Source organism: Strix uralensis, chromosome 11 (genome assembly GCF_047716275.1).
Source record: "Strix uralensis isolate ZFMK-TIS-50842 chromosome 11, bStrUra1, whole genome shotgun sequence".
Lineage (NCBI taxonomy): Eukaryota > Metazoa > Chordata > Aves > Strigiformes > Strigidae > Strix > Strix uralensis.
Window position 1 is genome coordinate 3,685,079 of NC_133982.1, and position 21,089 is coordinate 3,706,167.

Genomic DNA, 21,089 nt, shown 5'->3' on the forward strand with positions numbered 1-21,089 from the left:
ACAGTGATAAAGCCCTCTGAGTCATTTCATGTACTCAGTGAGGCATGGGCTTCTCGAGGACATGTTGTCAGCTGGGTAGAAGGGAGTTAGTGAATGCACCACTGGCTTGGAAAGAGGCTCCCATTTGCTTCCATCTTGTGTACAGATCCTGAGCTGAATGTAACAAGAACCAAAAATATGGTCCTGCTTCTGTTCATACCTTTTATGAACTGCTGTTCCTTAACTTTAGTCCTCTAGAATAATCCCTCTACTTTCAGAGAGGGTCTTAGCAGAATGCAGTAATCTTGACTTTTCTGAAAAGTCACATGCTGTTACACAGCTAAGAGCACTACTCTTTCTGGATGGTGCACGTTTCAGGTGAAGGTGAAGAAATGCCTTATTTATGAAGCCAGGGATTTCCAATTCCAATTTCAGCAGGGTGCACATAACTCCTCTAGGCCCTGTTGGGAAATTCCAGCCAAAGAGTGTTGGGTACAACGGGGTTGGGAAGTGCTATGAAGATGCTATTTTACAATAGTAGAGGATGTAAAGTTGAGAGAACAGGCAGCTCTTAAGTCTGATTGCCAGGGAAACAAGGGCAGGGCTAGGATTTTCAGTGTACGACTCTGAAGGTTTTTGCCTTTTATGTGGCATAGGGACTGATGTTGTCTCAGATCAGCAGAATGGCAAAAGGAGGGGAGGACAATGCCAGAGCTCTGCACCAAAGGGCCTGTTATTCCAGTTGCTCTGTGTCACCTTCTGACCTTATGTTGACATATTTCAGCTGTGTGTGGAAGAGAATTTCTCCTAGGGGAAGAAGCATGTGAGGTTCTTCATGCTGGTTCAGAATTTTCCAAGAATTTTAGTTACATGTGCAGCGGCACACAGAGCAAAAGACAAGAAGCACAGGATGCTCTGCCCAGGAAGCTGAGCAGCACTGATCACCTAAAGCTGAAGAATTTGAGATGAAGTCAAGCTGGCCCATCCCTGGTTGTGCCTGACATTACATTTTCTTAGTGGTTTGTACAGTCTAATTTAAATAACCCAAGTGATGGGACTACTGCCACTTACACTAGGGCCTCATTAGTGTGGGCTTTGCCAAACTCTACATATTTAGCTCATAACCTTTTCCTCAGGGGTCACACTTTCTGATTTGCAGCAGGTAATGAGATGCACCGAATACAATGTTCCTGGCATGAAAAGCCCCAGAGGCACTGCACCCCTTGCTGCGATGCCAGGTTATTCCCTACCTCCCTCACCCCATTATCCTCCTCGCCTTCTGCATTGTACTCAGACCTGCAGTGACCTTTTTGATTCTGAAAGGCAATGAAAATGCATGCAGTCTTAAGAGATGTATAATAAGAAGCTAGACTGAAATGCTTGGTCCTCAGCTCTGCAAAGACTTCTTGCATGACCTTGCATAAGTCATTTAATCTCTCTGTGCTAAATGTCTCTGGTTGTGACCAAGGAACATTATCTTGATCTTCTCTAGTTTCTAACAAGGATGTTTGCAGCACGGGGTATGTCTCCCACAGGACAGGAGAGCATCCTGGGATGGGTCACTATGAGCTATAACAATCCAATAATACTCTTTGGTTAATTGTGCTTACTTTGAGCTGTGGGAGGTTAGGTTTTTATCAATTGTGTATTTACACATTCTGAGCTAAAATTAAAAATCTAGTGAATTCACCAGCATGGCCCTGATGGCCTCAGACTCCAGATCTCGGTTCTTCATAAAGACTCTTGGAAATGAATGGAAGTAGGAGCCAGCAGAAATGTGTATGTGTGAGAGAAAGAGAGAGAAGGATGTGAATTTAACTGATTGTGAATGGGGCTCCTTTTAAGAGCTGAAGTCAGGCAAGGAGAGACAGGCTGGGATCTCCTCCAGTTCACAACTCCAGCAAAGGAACTATGGACCAAGCCTGGAGATAGGGTGCCAGGGCAGCAGGTAATGGGAAGAAGACCCTCACACCTTCTACTCACCAATTCTGTCCAGTCTGTCAAGAGCCACAGTTTCAAAAGCTCGCCGCATCATGGGATACTCTTCCAGCACCTCGTTGAAGTTGTCCACTGAGAGGGAGTAGAGCCGGCAGTAGGTATCAGCTCGCACGCTGGCTGTGCGCCGGCCACGGGTCAGCAGGCAAATTTCTGGAATGAAAGACCCAGCCTGAGAACATGGGATAGACACCTGCAATATAAGACCTGGCACTGTCACTGCCTCCCACCCAGTCTCCTCTCTAGCTGGACTCTACCTGCTCTCCCACTGAAAACATGAACTGTGGTAATATTCTGCATATGCAGAAACATTTAAAAATACCAAGGGGCTCAGTTGTGGCAGCTGCTACACACAATTGCACCTCAGGGATTCTGCTGATCTAATTAGCCAGACAAGTTTTGTTATGGTGGATTATCAAAGAAATGATTTGTGCATTCAGACTGGAGACACTGTCTTTCTCCAGCTCCTCATGGGCACTGCGAGCAGAAGGTGAAGCCATGCTCTCACTGAAGCTAATTCTCTCTCTAGATTTGTAGTAAAGGCTCTGTGCTGACCTATGGCTTTGGCACCTGGTGGTAATTTTGATCCCCACACCCAGAACATTTCTCGTTTCAAAGTTTTCAAAGTTTTTTGTAGATATGCCACAAGCTTACGGATTGTCAGAGAAAGCCAAGTTAGCGGCACTTACTAACTCTTGGTGTATTTACACTGCAGCCATCCACTCCTAGGAGGATGCTCAGCTGGTTACAGAACAGAAAGTCCTCAACTCTACCATAAATGCCTGACTTGGGCACAGACGCTCCTTGAACACTCAGTGGAGAGCTCCTGAGTCCTGCTTTTCCACTGATTACACACAGGGTATGGGCAGCTAAGACAGGCACTTAAAGATAGATGGTGTGACCTAAAGACTGACAGTACTCTTCTCTGTGCTCAATGTTGGGTGTCAGTCCATCAGCACTATGCTCAGAATTCATTCTGGGTCTACCCCAAAGCACTGGGTATAGCAGCACTACAAAGGTTATAAGTGCATTATGAGGCTGCTTTCCTAAGGAAATGATGCTTATGAGACCATGCCATGTGTGTGAGGAGTTGTGTGTATGGAACCTAAACCATAATGAATGTCATCAGCAATTTTAATCAAATCTGTCAGAGTCAGGGTATCCTGACTCCAACCCTGTAACTTCAAATTCCAGTAAACTGACCCAACTTGCTAGGGACATGCAAAATCCTTGTACACCAGGCAGGTGCAGACAGATTGCTTCACAGGAACTAAGAGTCTAAGACGACTGTAGGAAATACATGGTAGGGATTTTTTTAATAGAGGAAAGGCCTTATAGAAGGCAAGGAAAGGCAGGCTTCTGCCCCCTCTCAGTAGGCCATTAATTGTGGTGCATTCAGTGCTCGTACTGAAACATGCATCTACCAGAGCACTGTCTGTCTTGGGCTGTCAGTGAGGTCTCTCTGGGGCCCTGATAGGAGAGGTGTCTGTGTTACTCCTAAGAGCAATATCCTAAATCTTCTCTTATAGTCTTTTCTGACCTCATGCTAGTTTCACTGTTCCAGAGCTCTGCTGCTGATACATTATGCCTGCCTGCTGACCTTCATGACATTTTGCTGAGCCACAGGCTGGGGAGATGATGGACTATGTTTTTTCCTCCGTGTTTATACTGTACCGTGTATGATAGATGCCAGACGGTAGGACTAGGCAACACTATAAATATGCTTGGAGAATTGAGAATGCTCCATTTTTTTTCTTAAGTTCTCAGCTTCACAGATCTGTCTGTTTGCTTGGGGCAAAAAGAAATGAACCTACAAGAACTAAGCTTCCCTTCTCTGTTTTGTTATTATTTATTATCTAGACTCCTGCACTGCTCATGAGTCCCAGTCACCTCCCACTGCACAATTTACTGTATGAAAAGCTGCAAGACAGGGGAGATGAACAGAGACAGAAGATGGAGGAGGAGGTGCTCCATCCCTGTGGTGGATGCCATCCCTGTGCATCCAGAGCAAGTTAAGGAATGTATGAGCAATAGCAGTGGGCACTGCTGTGGGTGATTGACTAACACGCACCTCCAAAGTAGGAGCCATCTGCCAGCTTGGTCTCCTTGTTGCCTTTGGTGAGGACGCTCACCACCCCGTGCTGGATGAAGTACATCTTCTTGCCAATGGTGCCCTCCCGGATGATGTAATCCCCTGGCTGAAACACTTCGAACCGCAACTTGGTCAACATGGATGTCACAAAGTTGGGATCTGCGTTGGCAAAGAGGGGCATGGAGGCAACTAGCTTCCGGCAGTTGAAGTTTATGATTTCCTGATCATGATGTGATGCAAAAGAGAGAGAAAGAGAGGGAGGGAGAGAGGGGGGAGAAAACATGGGACAGGGAGCAGAAGAGACACACACATGTTTAGTCAACATCTGATAACCTATGAAGATCCCCCAGTTGATCTGTACATTAGAAAGTGGGGAAAAAAAATTGCAGTTCCCTTAGTCTGGGTCCCCCAGTAGAGGCTGGAATGGGCTCTGGATGCTCAGAGCATGTAGCAGTGCGAGCTGAAGCTGACAGACTGACACCATGCTTCACTGCTTTCATTCATATGCTTTCTCTCTGAGCAGGGACAATACCCCCCCAACCGCTCAAATACACACAATATACCTCTTTCTGCAGGAAACCTTGAATTGTGAGAGAGGCGCACAGCACTGTGAAACGCTCTATGAAAAAGCCCACGGCTCCTCTCTGGGAAAATGTTATAACTCACCTTGGCAGCCCTATGTTCTCTGCTGCCCTTGCTTGTCAATGAGATATTAAACAGCACAAATGTGCCAAGGCGCTCAGAGAAAGAATCATCCTGGGCAGATGGGGACAGCGTCAAGAGAGGGGAGGAGAGGTGCCCAACAGTCACTGGGGCATGGGCTGGATCATCCACCTCAGATGAAGAAAACCCAATTGAGCTGTTCAGCTGTCATACAGCAGACAGGGACTGTGCCTCCTCCTGTGGCTTGGTGTCACTCGGAGGGTATGACAGCACTTTCCACTGCACAAGAGCTGCTCTGTGCCATGTCAGCTCAGACTCAGAAAGTGGCAGAAAGTGATACTGAGTAAATCACCTCAGCACAACGCTCTCCAGCCAAGCAGGGAAGGAGTATCTGGATGACTGGAGCAGGAAGAAAGAGGGCTGGGGAAGCATCTGTCTCCTCCTCACTGGGGTTGTTTTCAGGGTTGCCCTTTGAGACTTTGGCAGAACTAGTTTTAAAATAGGGCTGGTAGATTCTCAGCTCTTCTCTCTTCTATGGAGGTGCATTATCAGGGGGAGGAAGACAGAATAAAGATCACTTCTAGTGCTTGTGGGGAACATACTGGAGGCCTATACTAGGGAGAACGTGCATTGCTAGGCTTCAGCTAGGGAAGGGGCTCTTCCTTCCTTTGACTCTACATGCTGTTACAGCTGATGGATGGGGCACTGATGAGGCCAGCACACTGCACAGAGGTTTATATAAATACATGAGATATAGCTTAATATTAGGGAGCATGAGGTGGGAGCTTACTGAGATGCCGTTGAGGCAGCGGTGCATGTTTGTGTGGGGACAGAAGGGGGCTTGCAGGAGTGTGAGGTAATAGTGAGGCACTTTCCAGAGTGCTCTCCTGCAGGGGCTCTTTGGGAAAGGGGATGACATTGTCAGACATTGCCATGGTCTCAGAAGCTGCCAAGATGTATCTATTCACCCAGTGAGTGGGTGGCAGGGCTGGCACATTGCCCCCCACATTGTCTGTATGTCAGACATCACTTGTGCTGCAGCAATTACCAGACTCAGGCGGGACTCCTGCAAATGCCAAGGGCCTGGGTGTCTCTCTCCACAGCAGTGACTTCTGCCATGACCAAGAATACCAGACATACACCAATGGCTAGGACGGTCACTCCCTCTGAATGAAACTGTCTCCAACAGAAACATAGCCAAGCTGTGCATCATGTTCTTCTTGGCCTTGCCCTCACAGAAAGTTAGGCACAGCACAGGAGCAGGTACAGGCCCAAGCAAAACGGGGCCTTTGAGGCTGCTCAGACACGTGGATGTGCTGTCTCTGCTGGGCATGACACTAGAGCACACACAGAGCCAGTGCTAATGGGAAAGCTGGCCTCCCACCACTCCCATCACTTGATGGTGCCCTCTGCAAAGCCCTGGGACAGGACACTGCACACCAGCAACTCCACGGCTGCCAAAGATGACAGGAACATGCATTTCCCATTCGCTGCTCCCTCCTTACCTCTCGGAGGGGCTCACTCAGCTCTCCCAGGATGCTCTCCTCATCAAACATCTTCCCCTGGTAGCGGTGCTCGTAGTAATCATGGATGCGCTGCCGCATGTCTGCGGGGAGCTTGTGGAAGGACATATACTGTTCCACTTGTTTGTACTGCACAGGGGAGAGAGGAAGAGAAGGAGTTACCGGGACATGCAACAAGTGGCACCCGCTCATGGACAAGCACATGCTAGACCACACTCATACCTGCTTCCTTCAAGCCAATCCAGGCCCAGGCAGATAAATCCAGTGCAGGAGAGAGCAACTGTCTGAACACATGTGGAGTTTGCAGACATCTTTGTTATATTCCCCAAATGGCTGCCCTGTGTTTTAACCTTTAAACTTATCCTCAGCCCGTTACACTGCGGAGATAACTCCTCAGTCCCTGGGTGCTGAGTGGCCAGACACCTGTTCTCCCCTACACACACAGCAAAAGCTGGGAGCAGAGATGAGTAAGAAGTGCCCAGCTGGGAACCTCCTCACAGCAAATATTGCTGAGCAAAGACTGACCAAACCCTGTGCAGAATGAGAGCAAGGAAAGTACAATGTGCCCTCAACAGAAGGTTTTTCCATAGCACACAGCAGAATGGTGGCCAGAGTGTATGACTTGGTAGCCTGGCTCTAGTCTGGTAAGTGATGGACAGCACCTTGAGGCCTCAGCCGAGCACAGGAACCCGCTGTACCAGGGGCTGTGAAAAACAGGAGAGCACAGCTCTGCTTTGGGTGTTCATAGTCACAGACAAACTGAAGGATGCACAGAGACAGAAATCTGAGTTGTTTGGTTGAAGCTGCAGTGGCCTGCTTTTCTCTCCTGTGTGTTCTTGTCTGTCCCGCTATGATGGCACCTTTATTTTCCCACCTAGGGGTGCACAGGTCCTGATTTTCTTCACCTTTTGCTGGGTCTCTATTGTCCCATGCACTTGTGCTATCTAACCTGTCCATATTTTTACCTAATGATTTGCATTTCCATCATGTCACTTAGAGGAGAATACAAGGGCACACTCTGACTGATGCCAGAGCACTATTTGGGGATGAACGGTGCTTTCTATGAATAAATGACACTTCCTCAAGGGCACAGGACTGTAAATGGGTCCACTTGCCTTAAAGGTGCTGCAGGGACAAGGTGTGTGCGTTGCAACGGTCATGCTCCCTCCCACTGGCAGACAGCACAGAATACGATCCCGAGTGTGTACCACACTAAATAATGCTGACAAAATGGACCCTTTTGTCCCCCTTTGCCACCCCTCTTTTCCCTCTCCTTCCCAATAAATCCGTCCCTGAATGCCCCTTTACTGCAGCTTGTGCCGAAGAGCCTAATTACCAAACTTCTGCTCATTACAGACCTCTCCTGCACACATCAGTGTCACTCTGCTCTCAGCACAGTCTGTGCTGGCACTGCCTTGCATGCTAACAACTTGATCTGCACCAGAGAGGAGAAGGAATTACTCTAAGAAGCCAAGGTGGCAGAGGGGACACTCGGGGTTTCCTGGCGTTTCCAGAGCTTTTTGTCTGTAGCTAGCAGCAGAGGAGCTGGCTGTAAATATTCATGATCACTACAGCATGATCAAAGTCAAGCGAGTCACCACCTCCCCACAGGGAGCCAGGCAGAGAATTGGCAATGAACGCTGCACTTTATTATTTGGCTTGCTGAAGTTCTGTAGAGACTGGCAGGACGCTGTGTCAGGCAGCACTATGCTGGGTGCTGCACAGTCTGCAGCTCATGAATGAGGGCGACAAAGGGAGCAGAAACCAGCATCTCACATGTGGACAACTCACTGGTCTGAGCCCGCTGAGAATTTTGCAGGTTATGCTCTTAAATGCAAAAAGTTTAAGGACTTGGCTCAGACACCTAAACGTAGGTGTCTACTGCTGCTGGAGATGCACTGCAGCATTTGAGACATCTGTGGGACCTGGCAAATCGGACATAGGATATGCATGACACTCATTATGGAAAGGGAAAGCATTAGGCACTAACTTTTGCTGACTCAGGTTAATTACATTTGTCCTAAATCCACAAACAGTTCTGCTTGTTTTAATGTTGCATTTTTGTTGAATAAATTATTTGCCAAATATAGCACCTTATACTCTGAGTTTTAGCCCACGGTCTTGAATTGGACCAATGACCAGTGTCACAAGATGCCTCTCATCACCTACTGCCAGCCACCTGCCCGCTACCCCTCTTCTCTCCACCATAAGCACTTGTTATCAATCTTCAACTTACCTTTGCTTCTCGGGAAAAATACCCCCAGCTTCTCAGATTCACAAGCACAGTTTGGATGGGGTGACTCAGACTCTTTGCTTATTCACTACTGTACATGGATTTATTGCTTTGTAACAAAGAGCAATAAATTACTGTTCTGCAAAGTCCCTAGGGCTTGTCAGATTCTCCTACAATCACTGTCCCTAGATAAGGCTTAAAGTAAAAACAGGACAAATTTACTTCACCAGAAAAAAAGGTTCTGCTTCCGATTACAGATTTAAAATATGGTTACAAAATAAAATTGTAAAATAAGAAACCGTAATTCCCTGTCACAGTTAACAAGACGTACACATCTTGGCTTTCCTGTCTTTGCTAGTGCTACCTCCTCTCACCCATGCCAGCTGGAGAGTTTTGTGGGCTCTTAACTCTCCCTTTCACAGAGATGGAGTCTGCAGAGGTGCTCAGAAACAAAAGCATAAGCCCCTCCTCTCTATGTTCAATAAATTGAAGATTGATGAGAGGTTTTTCCCCTTTCCTTGGAGCTGCTCAGCCAGGCTGAAGGCCACCACTCTTGCAGTGTCTAGCATCAATAGCAACTAACAAAAAGGCCACTAAAAAACTGCATGAGGGAGGGCCTTTCAAAGTAGTGGGGTGTACATGTCTCTTCTCAGCTCTAAGCTCTACACAAGATCACTCCTGAGGTCACCAGCAACACTCAGTGATGGGACAAAGCAAAGGGGTAAGGGTAACCTTGTAGTGAACATCAACAGCAGAGTGCATGGGGATTAAAGACTTTGCCTGATAACCCTGAATTTACAGGTCTTCATTTTCTGAGGCCCTGACACCATGCAGATCTGGCACTCACTAAAGCCACTTCATGCCCCCTTGAGTTGGCACCCCTTTGAGTTAGGCCAGGCCTAACCCGACAGCCCTCTTTTGCCTCCTTTCTCCCTTGTACTTTGTTCAGTCTTCCTACTTGTCTCCATGTCCTCAGTCTGACCTGTGCTCGGAGGAATGTGCATAGATTAGTGGCCTCTCTGAGTTCAACTAAAAAGACTCATTTAGGAATTATTTAAATCTCTCTGAAGACAATCAAGTCCATTTAAATCCTAACTCATTTTCTTAAGTCTGTTTTTCCTCAAAGAAGCCCTTGAAGGAGGTATTAATATATCAAAAGGAAACCATTTAGCTGAGCATTTTTCCTTCTATAACTGGCCACTTTCCCTAGTTGTCTCACCACTCCCCTCCCCTTCTACTAAAGCTCAGATCACTCACAGTCCAAAAGGAACTAAATATTTTTAACTCCTTCCATGCCCTCAATCTCTATCATGAATCCTCCTCTCTCTGGAAGTAATATCACTGGCTGAAAAGGCTTGACTGTTTCCTTGCTCTACTTCTGAATATAAAAAAGATCCTGCATCTGAGAAGAGCTGCTCCCATCCCTGTCCTGGCATTGTCACCTCTTCAAGTCCTCTTTTGGTCCACACACATCACTCTTCAGAGCTTCGGAGAAACACTGATTTCCATTTTTGCATCTCAGTACACACACGTTCACAGTATGGCTACCGACACAGGCACACACACATAACCTACTGTAATGAAGGCACTTGGGACGCTTGTCTCCTTCTTGCCAAAGATAAATATACATTTCCTACACAGAGCTGTTGTACTGTTTGCATCCTTCCAGAAATAGGCTAAAATCACTGTGGGACAGAGTTTAATCTCAGTCACAGTGCCCACGTCTGGACTCCATGGAAGTCAACAGAGATGCACTTGTGTAAGAAAAAGGAGAATCAAGCAGAGTAATGCATTTTCAATTAAGTGAAAAATTATGATGCTCTGACAGTATTTTGAATGCTGGTAGTATATATCCTGTGAGATTGGATTAAGATACACATAAGCAGCCACGATGTACAATGTTGTGGCTCTCTCAAGTGGATTAGCGTTTCATAGGGGTAAAGATCAGGTCATGAGATTCACCAGATGGAGTGTCTGGATGGGACACAGTTGCATCTTTTATTTTCTCTCATCTATGGTTAGGAATAAAACAGTGCAGCTCCCCAGGATTTAGTAATCATCAAAACAAATAAATGCCAAGTTGACAGAATCACAGAATCATCTAGGTTGGAAAAGACCTTGAAGATCACCTAGTCCAACCATGAATCTAACATAAATTCCATTTTTTCTGTCTTTTAAGCCGTTCATATTCCCATTCTCAGGATTTGTTCTATGACCAGATCTACATCTCACTCAAAATGATCAAGACACACATTCTTATGGAGTGAAATTACTCCAGGAGTGAGTGGTTTAAGGGAAGAAAAGTGAACTTTTGTAACACAATAAAATGATGCTGACACTTCCGGTGCGATCTTTGTTGGTCTCCCTTTACAAAGCTCCATGCTTGTAGCATATTTAGTACTTCCTCGCTTATATAATTTTGCTCTTCCCTCCTCCTGAAATTTTGCTGAGAACTGTAACTGGTGCAGGCTATGACAGTTTATCCACAGTCTGCCAACACTTATGAACGCAGTTGGCTCTACACACATACTCATGCTCATGAGCACTGTCCTGCTGTTTTCCAGCAAGAATATAGACATTCATAAAATTAAACGTGCACAGGACTGTCTTCTCCATAGCAATAGGGAAGTGATTGGGAGGAGCTGTATTCAGGCACACGCTGTCCCTTCCATATCCTCCAGCCCCCAGGCAGCAAGAGGATGGGCTTACAGATGAGGCTGAAGCAGGAGCTGGATTCCTTCACAGAAGGGAACCAAAGAAAATTCTAAATGAACTAGAAAGTGGAAAGAAAGCTGAGGTGTCTGCCTGACAGGAGTGGTAGTAGGAGGGGATCAGAGTGTGGTACAGGCAAATTGTAGCAGGTTGTATAGGAACTGGTGGTTATTTCAATACCAATTCAACCCGAACAACTCAGACCACATCTAGCACAGCACCAAACATTATCAGTGCCATTTCTGCTTCCTGATTAATGAGCTAAATTTAAACCCATGTCCATCTTCAGCTTTGGAAGCTATTTGATAGCTATCTCCATTCTGCAAAAAGCTTTATGTTATGTCCTGGTTCTGAGTTCTTCCAAAGACTGGGTTAATTTTTGTGCCATGGCACTAGCTCAGTTTTCTGCAGGAAGATAACTTTTAAGTGTTGCATGTTACATGCTGAAAAACATGGAAGAGTTTTACCCTTACTGCAGTGATACCTTCAGAAATTATCTTACTTAGAATCAGGCTCTTTATCTCTTGCTGTGTTACAAAGACCACAGACACTAGCAGAAAATTCTTGGAGCTTTTTTCCCACTTCATATACAGCACTCATTATATTGAGGATGGCTGTAATGATCAGCTGCCATAGCTGCCTCCCCTTGCTGTTAATCAGTACCTATTCAAGAAAGGATTATGCTTCAGACAATCCCATTTCTGGGCTGAGATGTCAAAAGACTGAGTAGGGTCAGTTGTGAGCTTGATGAAACAGTTGGCTCATAGCCGTTTCCCTCCCACTGGCTGCATTGCTGCAGTGGCCACAGCTCAAGCCAGGGAACCTCACCACGGGGATGGTGCCGTTAGCGCACAGCGCCGAGTTTGCAGTCACACACCCAGAGGACGTGGCCTGGCTTTGTGGCAATCCATGACATGTCTGCTAACTTCAGGGGTCCTAGGAGATCAGGTCCAAGAACTCTGGGACAAATCTCTTTGCATTAAAAGTTGTAGGCAATGCCTCATTTGTCGGCTCTTACAGGTGCTCAGCCTTAAGGTCTAATCCTGTTCATCACAGGAAGGTGGTACAATGATGAATGTATTATGTACAAACCTGGCTACAGAAACAACTTGTTTTCCATGACTAGCTCCAGGCTGGGAAAGGCACCTGAAGAGAATGCCTTGCTGGGTCTGAGAGGTCACATCCTAGCGTAAGTCAGTAGTCCAGCACAGGGAACTTTTGGACCTGGTCAATGAATCTTTTATTATTCATTAAGCACTGTGAAACTCATATCATGGGGTATTTTGGAGATGTCAGGTTGCATCACTGGATCCACATATCTGGAGGTGTGATGGGGAAAGAGAGATCAACATTACATTCATCAGAAGAGCAGAATGAGAGAGATGAGGGAAAATCTGCCACCAGACAAAGGCCAGAGATGGCGAAAAGGGAACAGTGAGTCTGTGCAATTTGAAATCAGTATTGCTGGGAGCAGCCTTTTGCCAGGAGAGACAGCTCAGCAGGGAGGCTTAGTGCTTTGCGTTATGATGTATTTATTTATTTATTTACAGTTCAAGTGCCAAAATGAATTTCAAAACTGATAATGAAGTTTGAAATCCCACACTGGGATACGAAGAACTGCTGAGGCAAGAGCACTTTCCTTTCCATGACACCACACGCAGTGCTTGTGCGTGCACAAAACATACTGCTCAGACTGGGCTGTCATCGACGTTGCTCAAAGAACAGAACTATTTGGCTTCCACTCTCAGAAATAAGATGTCAAAATCTTAGCAATAATCACAGTATCTCTGATACAGCAAACCAAGACGAATCCCTAACGTAAAGCTGCTGACAGAAGGCAATCTACATGGCAGCTTTTCGTTTCTCCTTGCGTACAGATGTGCTACAAAGACACTGCAATGTCGCTGACTCCTTCCTTCCCTTGTTCATGTGAGCATGGAGAGGGTACTGCAGCTACTCCTGCACTTCACAGCCATACACTCCATATGGGCACTGCCGCCCGTAAGATGGACACACACACACACACACCCCCCCAGGCACTGAACTGTCTGCTGTAAGTACTGACTGATCACCACTGCAGAGATATCTGGAAGACATGTTTTACAGCTTCAAAATGGGGCTTCTCTTAGTAATACATGGGTAAACAGTTTCAAGTAAGTTCACCAATGAAATATTCTCCTGCAAGAACAAAAACTACTCGACCCCAGTTTAGCTGAGGCCATAAAGGGAAGGCAAGTTGCACTGCAAAATGTTTTTAAAAGAAACCATTAGGTTTTCATTCAGAAAACATTTCCGTTTTATAACCAACTCGGGATTCTTTCATGAAAAGGATTAAATAACCTTAAAACAATTGACACAAATTTCTGATTTTTTGGTTGAGCTGAATTGAACGAATCATTATTCATACCACCCCATCACCTATTTTTTACAAGCATTCTTCTAAAATTGAGATGGATGTGGTGTCTGTAAAAGGACATCTGCCTTGCAGCGTTGGATGCACAAACCTGAGCCAGCCTTTCTCACGAATCTTGAGCGCTCACTGCCTGAAAGCAGGCTTTGAACCAAAGAATGATATAGGTTAGAAGGGAGCTCTGGGGGTCATCTGGTTCAAATCCCCACCCAAAGGAGGGTCAACTTACATCAGGCTGCAATCTTCTGGCAGCCTCCTTGGACTTACTATCACATGTGGGTGGGTATACAGAGAAGGTGGGGATGGGGGACCCTTTGCTATTCCAGCCCTTCTTTAATACACCAGGGTGGAAGCTGGACCCCTCCTGTTAACTTAAGCTGCATCTCACCTTGCTCCTTTCACTTGTTGACTCGACTGCAAACCAGCCAGAAAACCCAGCCCTGGGTTTTTTACAGAAAAAAATACCTAGAGGCAGTGTTGAGACACCAAGCCCAGTGCACATCAGACACCCTTGCTTCTAGACACAATCAATAAAGCACATTATTTATAAGCCTTGTTACCAACCCCAAATGCTTTGACTGACAGTAACATAGGACATAATAGTTCTCAGGCTATCTCTTAACAGACTGAGGTAATACACAACTAGTGCAGTCATAACAGGATAAAGCAAGGCTCTCCAAACTTTTTCCAATTAGGAAATTTGATTAAATTTTGCATTTGATTAAATTTTCCAGACACCTTTAATTTCTGGAGTGCTGCACACTCCCCACCCTTTCCTTCACACACACTACCAGAAGTAAGGGAGGTTTGCAGCTTTCCTGACATCCAGAACTGAGACATTAGTTCAGGAGGGGACTTCTACATAACCCCTTTGAACTCTAGGAATCTGGGAACGCCACCTGAGAACCTACAGACATTGGTGACCAATCATCTTGGGAATGTCACTTCAAATCCTGTCCAGACTGGTAATGAACATGAAATTTCCCACCTGACAGTTCTGTGGCAAAGTAGGTGTGGGAATAATAGCAGTCTTTGGCTAACTCCATGCTAACAGAGTAGCTGACACTAGTTATCTTAATGTATCTGTGCTGTGTTGTCCCCAAGGTAGCACTGGCTAAGCCAACCCTAGAGCCACAAGAATTAATACAGCTTCAGAACAGTGCTGTGCTTGGGTTAATTAGCTCTGCTTAAAGGAGGGGTAGAGGGGTGCTAATCAGCAAGGGCATGTTGCCAGGCTAATGTGATTATACTGTATCCAGGACCCCAGCTAGGATCTCTGCACCAAATTCCCTGCACGCGTTCATTTGGAGGCAGTTCAGAACACTGAACTGTGTAGTGAAACGGCCTAAAACCACAGGAGTAGCCATGAGGGTCAGGCTGAGGGCCCCGCTCACCTGGTGGTGTGTCTCATTTGCAGGTGCTTTGAGGAAGAGGAGAAAGAATAAAAGAGGAACACAGCAACTCCTGGCTATACCCTCCTAGCTTTTCTGACAAAAGCAGATTAGGGATACTCACTGCCAGGGGTTGTATCTGCATCTTAGCATTCAGTAACACTCGAAAGATTTTCCTTATGTGAATTTGTCTAAATATTCTGAGGCTAATCAAACTTTGGACCTCTGTAGCACCCTGTAGCTGTGATTTCCACAGTTTTTAATTACATACCATAAAAAAACCCAAATCCCTCCTTAAACCTGTTGCCTAATAAGACTCTTTACTGCTGGTCTCGAAGAAAAAGCAAGGACTGACTAAGCCCAGAAGACAGACTCTCAGCTCTCATTGTAGTAGGCAGGCACAATGGCAGTGTCTCATTTCCCCTCTAACGAATATTGGTCTAACATCTGCTTTGTCCTCCAACAGAGATGGCACGTTCCAGTTGTTATGATTCAGCCTTTACAATTACTAAATTTTCCCCAATTACTCTTTGTTGAATTCAGGCTGATGACAGAAGAGCTGAAATACTGGTAGTTGGACAGTAAAGTGTTTTTTTGCTTGGATAGCCAGTCCATGGGGTAAAAGTGTAGCAAGAGGGATTGTGCTGATGGTTAAGCAGGGCTGTTTCAGGAACTGAGCAGTGATGTCATCATTAGTGCTTCTGTAGGATTTATAAAGTGATTCTATCTTTAGTGTTACCTGCTTGCCCCCTTGCAACTGTGCTGCAAAGGGTGCTTCTTCAGAATAAGGACAAGTGAATATGCAAGTGTCTACCCAGTTTCAATATATATTTTAAGAACAAGAGGCACTGGATAGACTGTTCAGGGAGAAGGAGGAGCAGGGGAATGAATGTGGAGAGCAGAGAGCTTGAGAGAATGCCAGTGTAGCAGACAGATCTTGAGGAGAGATGAGGCTCTGAAAGGAGAGATTACAGCTTTGCTGGGCTGTGCAATGCTGACAGCAGCAATTCCTACCTCTCATCAGTCATCCTTCCGTATGTACCTGAGAAGATAACATGGGAGAGCTGAGCCTCTCTGCAGGATGCCCATCACTGCTTGCATCCTGCTGGGATGGGAGAGTGAAGCCCAGAGTCTCTCTCTGCTTTGTTCCAAGGAGCATGGCTGCAGTAAGCAGCATAATCACCGCTCCCACGAGCCTCAAGGTTACAAGACTGCTGGGGAGGATGACTCTGTGGGGGGGGGTGTGTGTGGTGACTTGACATAAATATTAATCCAGCTGAGCTTTAGGATTAGAGAAAGAAATTAATAGGGGAACATGCAAAAAGCATGAAAATAACTTGCATATTGGCCTAGTTTATTCATCTCCTGGGCAGGAATCACTCCTCCTCTCTTGTGAGCCACAGTTACTGCAGGTTGTGGGGTAATTTCACAGTCAGTGATGAACTTGCATGTTAATGCTTGAGCTGATCCACAAATAGATGAGAAGCACCTTGCCCCTCTGCTCTTGCTTATGGAGCATCTCTACCAGTACCCTGCACCAGCTCTGGCACTCACAGGCTCTACAGCAGGCTAATTCAACCCACTAATCCAGCAGAAAACTAACCCGGAAGAAAGAAATCAGCTCAGCAGAGGTCTGAGAAGTACAAAAGGTGGTGCACAAGAGTGAAATGGTGCAGCTGAGAATAGTGGCAGGGAGCACTGGGTGAGGATGGGTATGTGAGACTTCCCCTCTTTGGCCAAAGCTGTCAGATCAATTCAGTTATAATATGTAACTGCACAACGTGACTTTGGGAAACTTTTCCCATCAGAATCCTTCAGGATGGACTTGTAGTAATATTCTCTCACATGTAGGAAATAGACACCAATCTTGGGTGAAAAGATATTTTGGAGTTGGATAGCAAACTGAAGTGAAGCTTCAGAGTCAGCTCCTGATCCTGCCACGGGCAAGTAATTTAGGGCATAACACACTCTACAATGCAAGATGGGACAGACAGGTCCCTTCTAACTTTGTCTCTGGGACTGGAAATAAAAGTCACTTCAGAGTGCCAGATCTAAAGAACTATTCTGATTCAGAGCTTTTTGAGGGAGGCACAGAGCTATTTACATGATGGCTGTGCCACTTCCAGTGCCTGAGCTGGTGTGAGTGCTCTGTGCCATGTGGGACTCTCCACTTGTACTCAGAAACCTCAGCACTACACTGTCTTGGAGGGTGCAACTTCCCTTTCCAAATTCTCCATGCTTCTTCCCACCCCATCAGTCCTATACAGCTTCCCTGCCTTGCAGAACCAACATAGAATGAAGTCAGATGCTATGGGAGGAGATTTAGACGGGCCAGGGAGTGAATGTCCAAATGTTCAATGAATCCAACCCAGAGTGAGACAAGCCTGCTACTGAAGCCAGCAGAGAGTACATCTTGGCTTTCATTCCTCTACTCAAAAGCCCTGTTTGTACAAGGGAAGAACAAGCTGGTTTGGCAGAGATCTAGACAATCTGAAACTTCACCACAAACTCACTCCTGAACCTTGTGCTGAAGGTTACACAAAGCAAAGCCTGTCAGTACAGTTACCAGCTATAACCTTCTGTCCTCTTACTGTTATTTCTGCTATTCCTCTCCCTCCCCACTGTCTCCCCCTTCTTTGGGTACTCCCAGAAGAGCTGCTAAAGCCTCTGTAGCCTGAGCCTCTGCTGAGGTGAGAGGCAGAGCCCTGTTTGCAGCCCAAAGGTGTATTCAGCAGAGGTCTCTAAACTGCTGCCTGCTTCTACCAATCGACCTCCAAACTTGTTGAGATTCTTTGCTTATAATATGCTTCAACAGGCACATTGTCCCATGAGGACTGAACTAAATTGAGTTGCAGGGCTGCAAATCATGAAGCAGCCTTATTTTAATCATGGCTATTCAAGTGCTAAGGAATGCAGAAAGTAAATACATATTTGGTTTTAGGCCATCATTTGTTGCATTTGCAAGAGGAAAATGAACGTACTCAATCCCTGAGGGTTTAATCCTAGGAGAATATCTTGGGAAATGAACCTGTTATAACCGCTACACATGAAATACACCCTTTGTTAAATCCTCTACCCACTGCTTCATCACTAAGCGTTTCTCCTGGATCTGTTAACCCTCTCATTCACATCTGCACATTCTAATAAGGCTTTAATGTTTCACGCTTCTTCTGCCACCCCCACCACAGTCCCTGCTGGCTTACTGGTGACTGATTTCCCTGAGCACTAACTGGAATCCAACTTCCAGGGTCAAGTTCTGTCCTTGTCTTCAGACCTGGCTTGAGAAAAAAATTGTAATGCCCAGTCCTGCAGGTGTAAACTTGGCTGTGGCTAGGATGACCAGGTGGTTGGATTTTCAGATCAGTCCTTGACTTCTGTGCTACTTCAAACACATTTAAATAAATACTCTGCATACACAGATTTGATCAGCTTGCATTCCTAGTGCTGCAGTGTCCTTCTCTTTGGCATGCCTTACTCTCAATTACAATTAGTCCATCCAATCTGTAACACAGTGCTAAAACTCTATACAAAGCCCGGTGTTCTAGTTGCATCCCAGTCCTCCACACTTCTCCTGGGCCTTTTCCCTCTTTTGACTCTAGCTGTGGTTTGAGATCTTCCCTATCCTCAAAGCATGATTCAGCCTCTGGTTTTATTTGCTTTCACTCTCTCCTCTACTCTCTTTCTGTGGCCCAGCATTGTAATCCCTGTGTCTCAAACCTGTTCCTAGGCCATCTAACAAATCCTTTCTCCCACCTCCTCCTTGAACTTAAAACTCACCTAGGCTGTGCATGCTAGCCATAGTTTACCCACTTGAATAACACCTATCCTTTCACCTAATCTAACTGCACCTGGCAGGGTCAGAATAGGGCTAGCAACTAATTCTTCCTTTTCTTAATCTTTAGATCAAATGTATCCCTAAGACTCTGACCATAACACCTCCTTGCCTCTGGCAGACTCAGCCCTACTAATTGAGGGCAGTTGCTTTTGTTGATGTGTGAAAGTAACCTACTGTCTTTGTGGTGACGCCCCTTACTCCCCTCCGAGCCACCCAGGCCCTTGCTCTTAGTTGTACACAGTCACTCTTCAAGCAGCTCTCTTGTTTTGTGGAGGTGCAGGCCTACTGGCTCAACCAGAAGTTGAAGGCAGAAGTTTTGCCTGTCTGTGTCCTAGAGGGAAAAGTATCACTGTACCAGCAGCCCCTTTGCTTTAGATAACAAAATGTGATTGTACAGATAGCAATATACTGAAGGCATGGAAAGAGGGAAGGAACTGATACAATTCCATGAGTTATCCCTCATCAGCTGAATCACGATGACTGTCCCTGTTTGCCCCTTACCATCTTACAAATTCACAGCATCATCTTAAACCCACCAGCAGCAGTTACTGCCGCTGCAGTGGTAACCTGATCAGTTGTGACATTTCTGTCCGTGCCCTACATTATGCAATTCAACAACTGTGCAATTAATTCAATAGCTACCTGGGGAACCTGTTTGGAGCTCCTGAGCTTTGATCCGTGCTTTGGGGTTTGTTACGTAGTTTCACTCATGAGCACTGAAGTGAATAATCTGGATACTTTTAAAGAAAGTACTTGCTAAACAAAAGCTGCACATTCTGGAACATTCACTTGGGATTTGAAACAAGATCTTGGAAAGGAAAAAGTGACTTACAATTTTAGATACCAGTGACATTGATAATGTTGATCTAAAAAGACAGTCAGAGACAACAAGAATCACCCACCTGCCCTGCTATTATTCATCTGATCTTGCATCTATTTCCTCCTGAGGGTCTGTTTGAGTGAACGGATGGGTATGAATTACCAACCAACTGCCATGGTGACAAAGACACCGCACCTTTGGCCTCTCACATGGGTCACTGACAGCCCTGGCTTCCTCCAGACAGTGCGTAAACCACCCCTGGGTCACATAAGGGTTGCAAAGCCCAGTCCTTACCTTCTCCTGGTACTGACGCCGCGAGGAGTCCAGAGACTGGATTAGGGCTGTGGCATGGCCGATGAACATGGCATAGCAGGTGGCACCGACAATCATGCTCAGCATAGTGAGCCACACATCTGACATGCCAACGGGCGCCTGCTGCCCGTACCCAATGCAGAGCATGTGGCTCATTGCCTTGAACAGCGCATAGGAATACTGCTTCCCCCAGGAGTCATTCTAAAGAGACAGATAGACAGACAAAGCTTTAGCAGTGGGACAAGACATTCTCTGAGATGAACACATTTCTGAAAAGGATACCTAACATTAGACCCAAAAGTCCATTTTTAAAGCACCTCTATATGTTAAACAAGCAATTCATTGATGGCTTGGCACTGCTGGGCACACTCAGTTTTAGAAAAAAAAAAAAAAGCCCAAATTTAGTCATCTGACATTAACTGACTTTGGCCAGGGTTTTTACAGATTCCATGTACTCCTTCCAGCAAAACTTTCCAGAAAGGAAGCCAGACAGCCAGACACACTGGTAACCTGGGATAAACTGCGATGATGCATTGCGCTATTTTCAAAATGACCCACATGTGGTAGAAGGAACTGAAGCAAATAATTAATCCACTGGGAAAAGGACTTTAACAGAGAACTGCTAAAAGAGAGCCTGAGCAAGGTTGCCAGCAGCAAGATCTTAAGAGTGGGAAAAATCACTCCCCAGCAATTTAGGAAATGGTCAGGATCTCTGGTCATTACCTGAAGAGATGGGAAGGGCAGAAAATTAAGATGATAATGTCCAGACAGCAAGTTCTTCTCAGTGTAGAACAGGGCTTTTTTCAGTGAGCTGAGAAACTACAAATGGTCTCATTTGAGAGATGCAATATACCACCATGAGAAGCCAGCTGAAGTCAATGGCTTCTTTCGAACACCCTGTGCTCTCCCACTGCAACTAACACAAGAAGAACCTCAGCAATTACATCATGGGATAGGGAGAAAAACCAACATAAGTTTCACGATTATTCTGATTAGCTTGAGTTCATGGAACAGCTCAAGGTACATTCACTGTCCTGTGGGTATTATTTGCTAGCAAGTCCTTGCCACAAAACCTTGTAAAGTAAATGCACTGTCATCACACATTGCTATTACAAGGTATGTGA

General features: G+C 45.8%; 1 protein-coding gene across 3 annotated transcripts in view; it reads right to left on the minus strand.

Moving 5' to 3' along the window:
* Nucleotides 1-21,089, minus strand: part of HCN4 (hyperpolarization activated cyclic nucleotide gated potassium channel 4) — a 106,806-nt gene that overhangs the window by 15,211 nt on the left and 70,506 nt on the right. For all 3 annotated transcript variants that reach the window (XM_074880212.1, XM_074880211.1, XM_074880209.1), the window contains exons 4-7: nucleotides 19,948-20,166; nucleotides 6,235-6,381; nucleotides 4,046-4,286; nucleotides 1,963-2,127 (exon numbers count right to left, since the gene is read on the minus strand). In XM_074880212.1, the coding sequence (XP_074736313.1) occupies nucleotides 1,963-2,127; nucleotides 4,046-4,286; nucleotides 6,235-6,381; nucleotides 19,948-20,166 (772 nt within the window). The remainder of the gene's footprint in view (nucleotides 1-1,962; nucleotides 2,128-4,045; nucleotides 4,287-6,234; nucleotides 6,382-19,947; nucleotides 20,167-21,089) is intronic.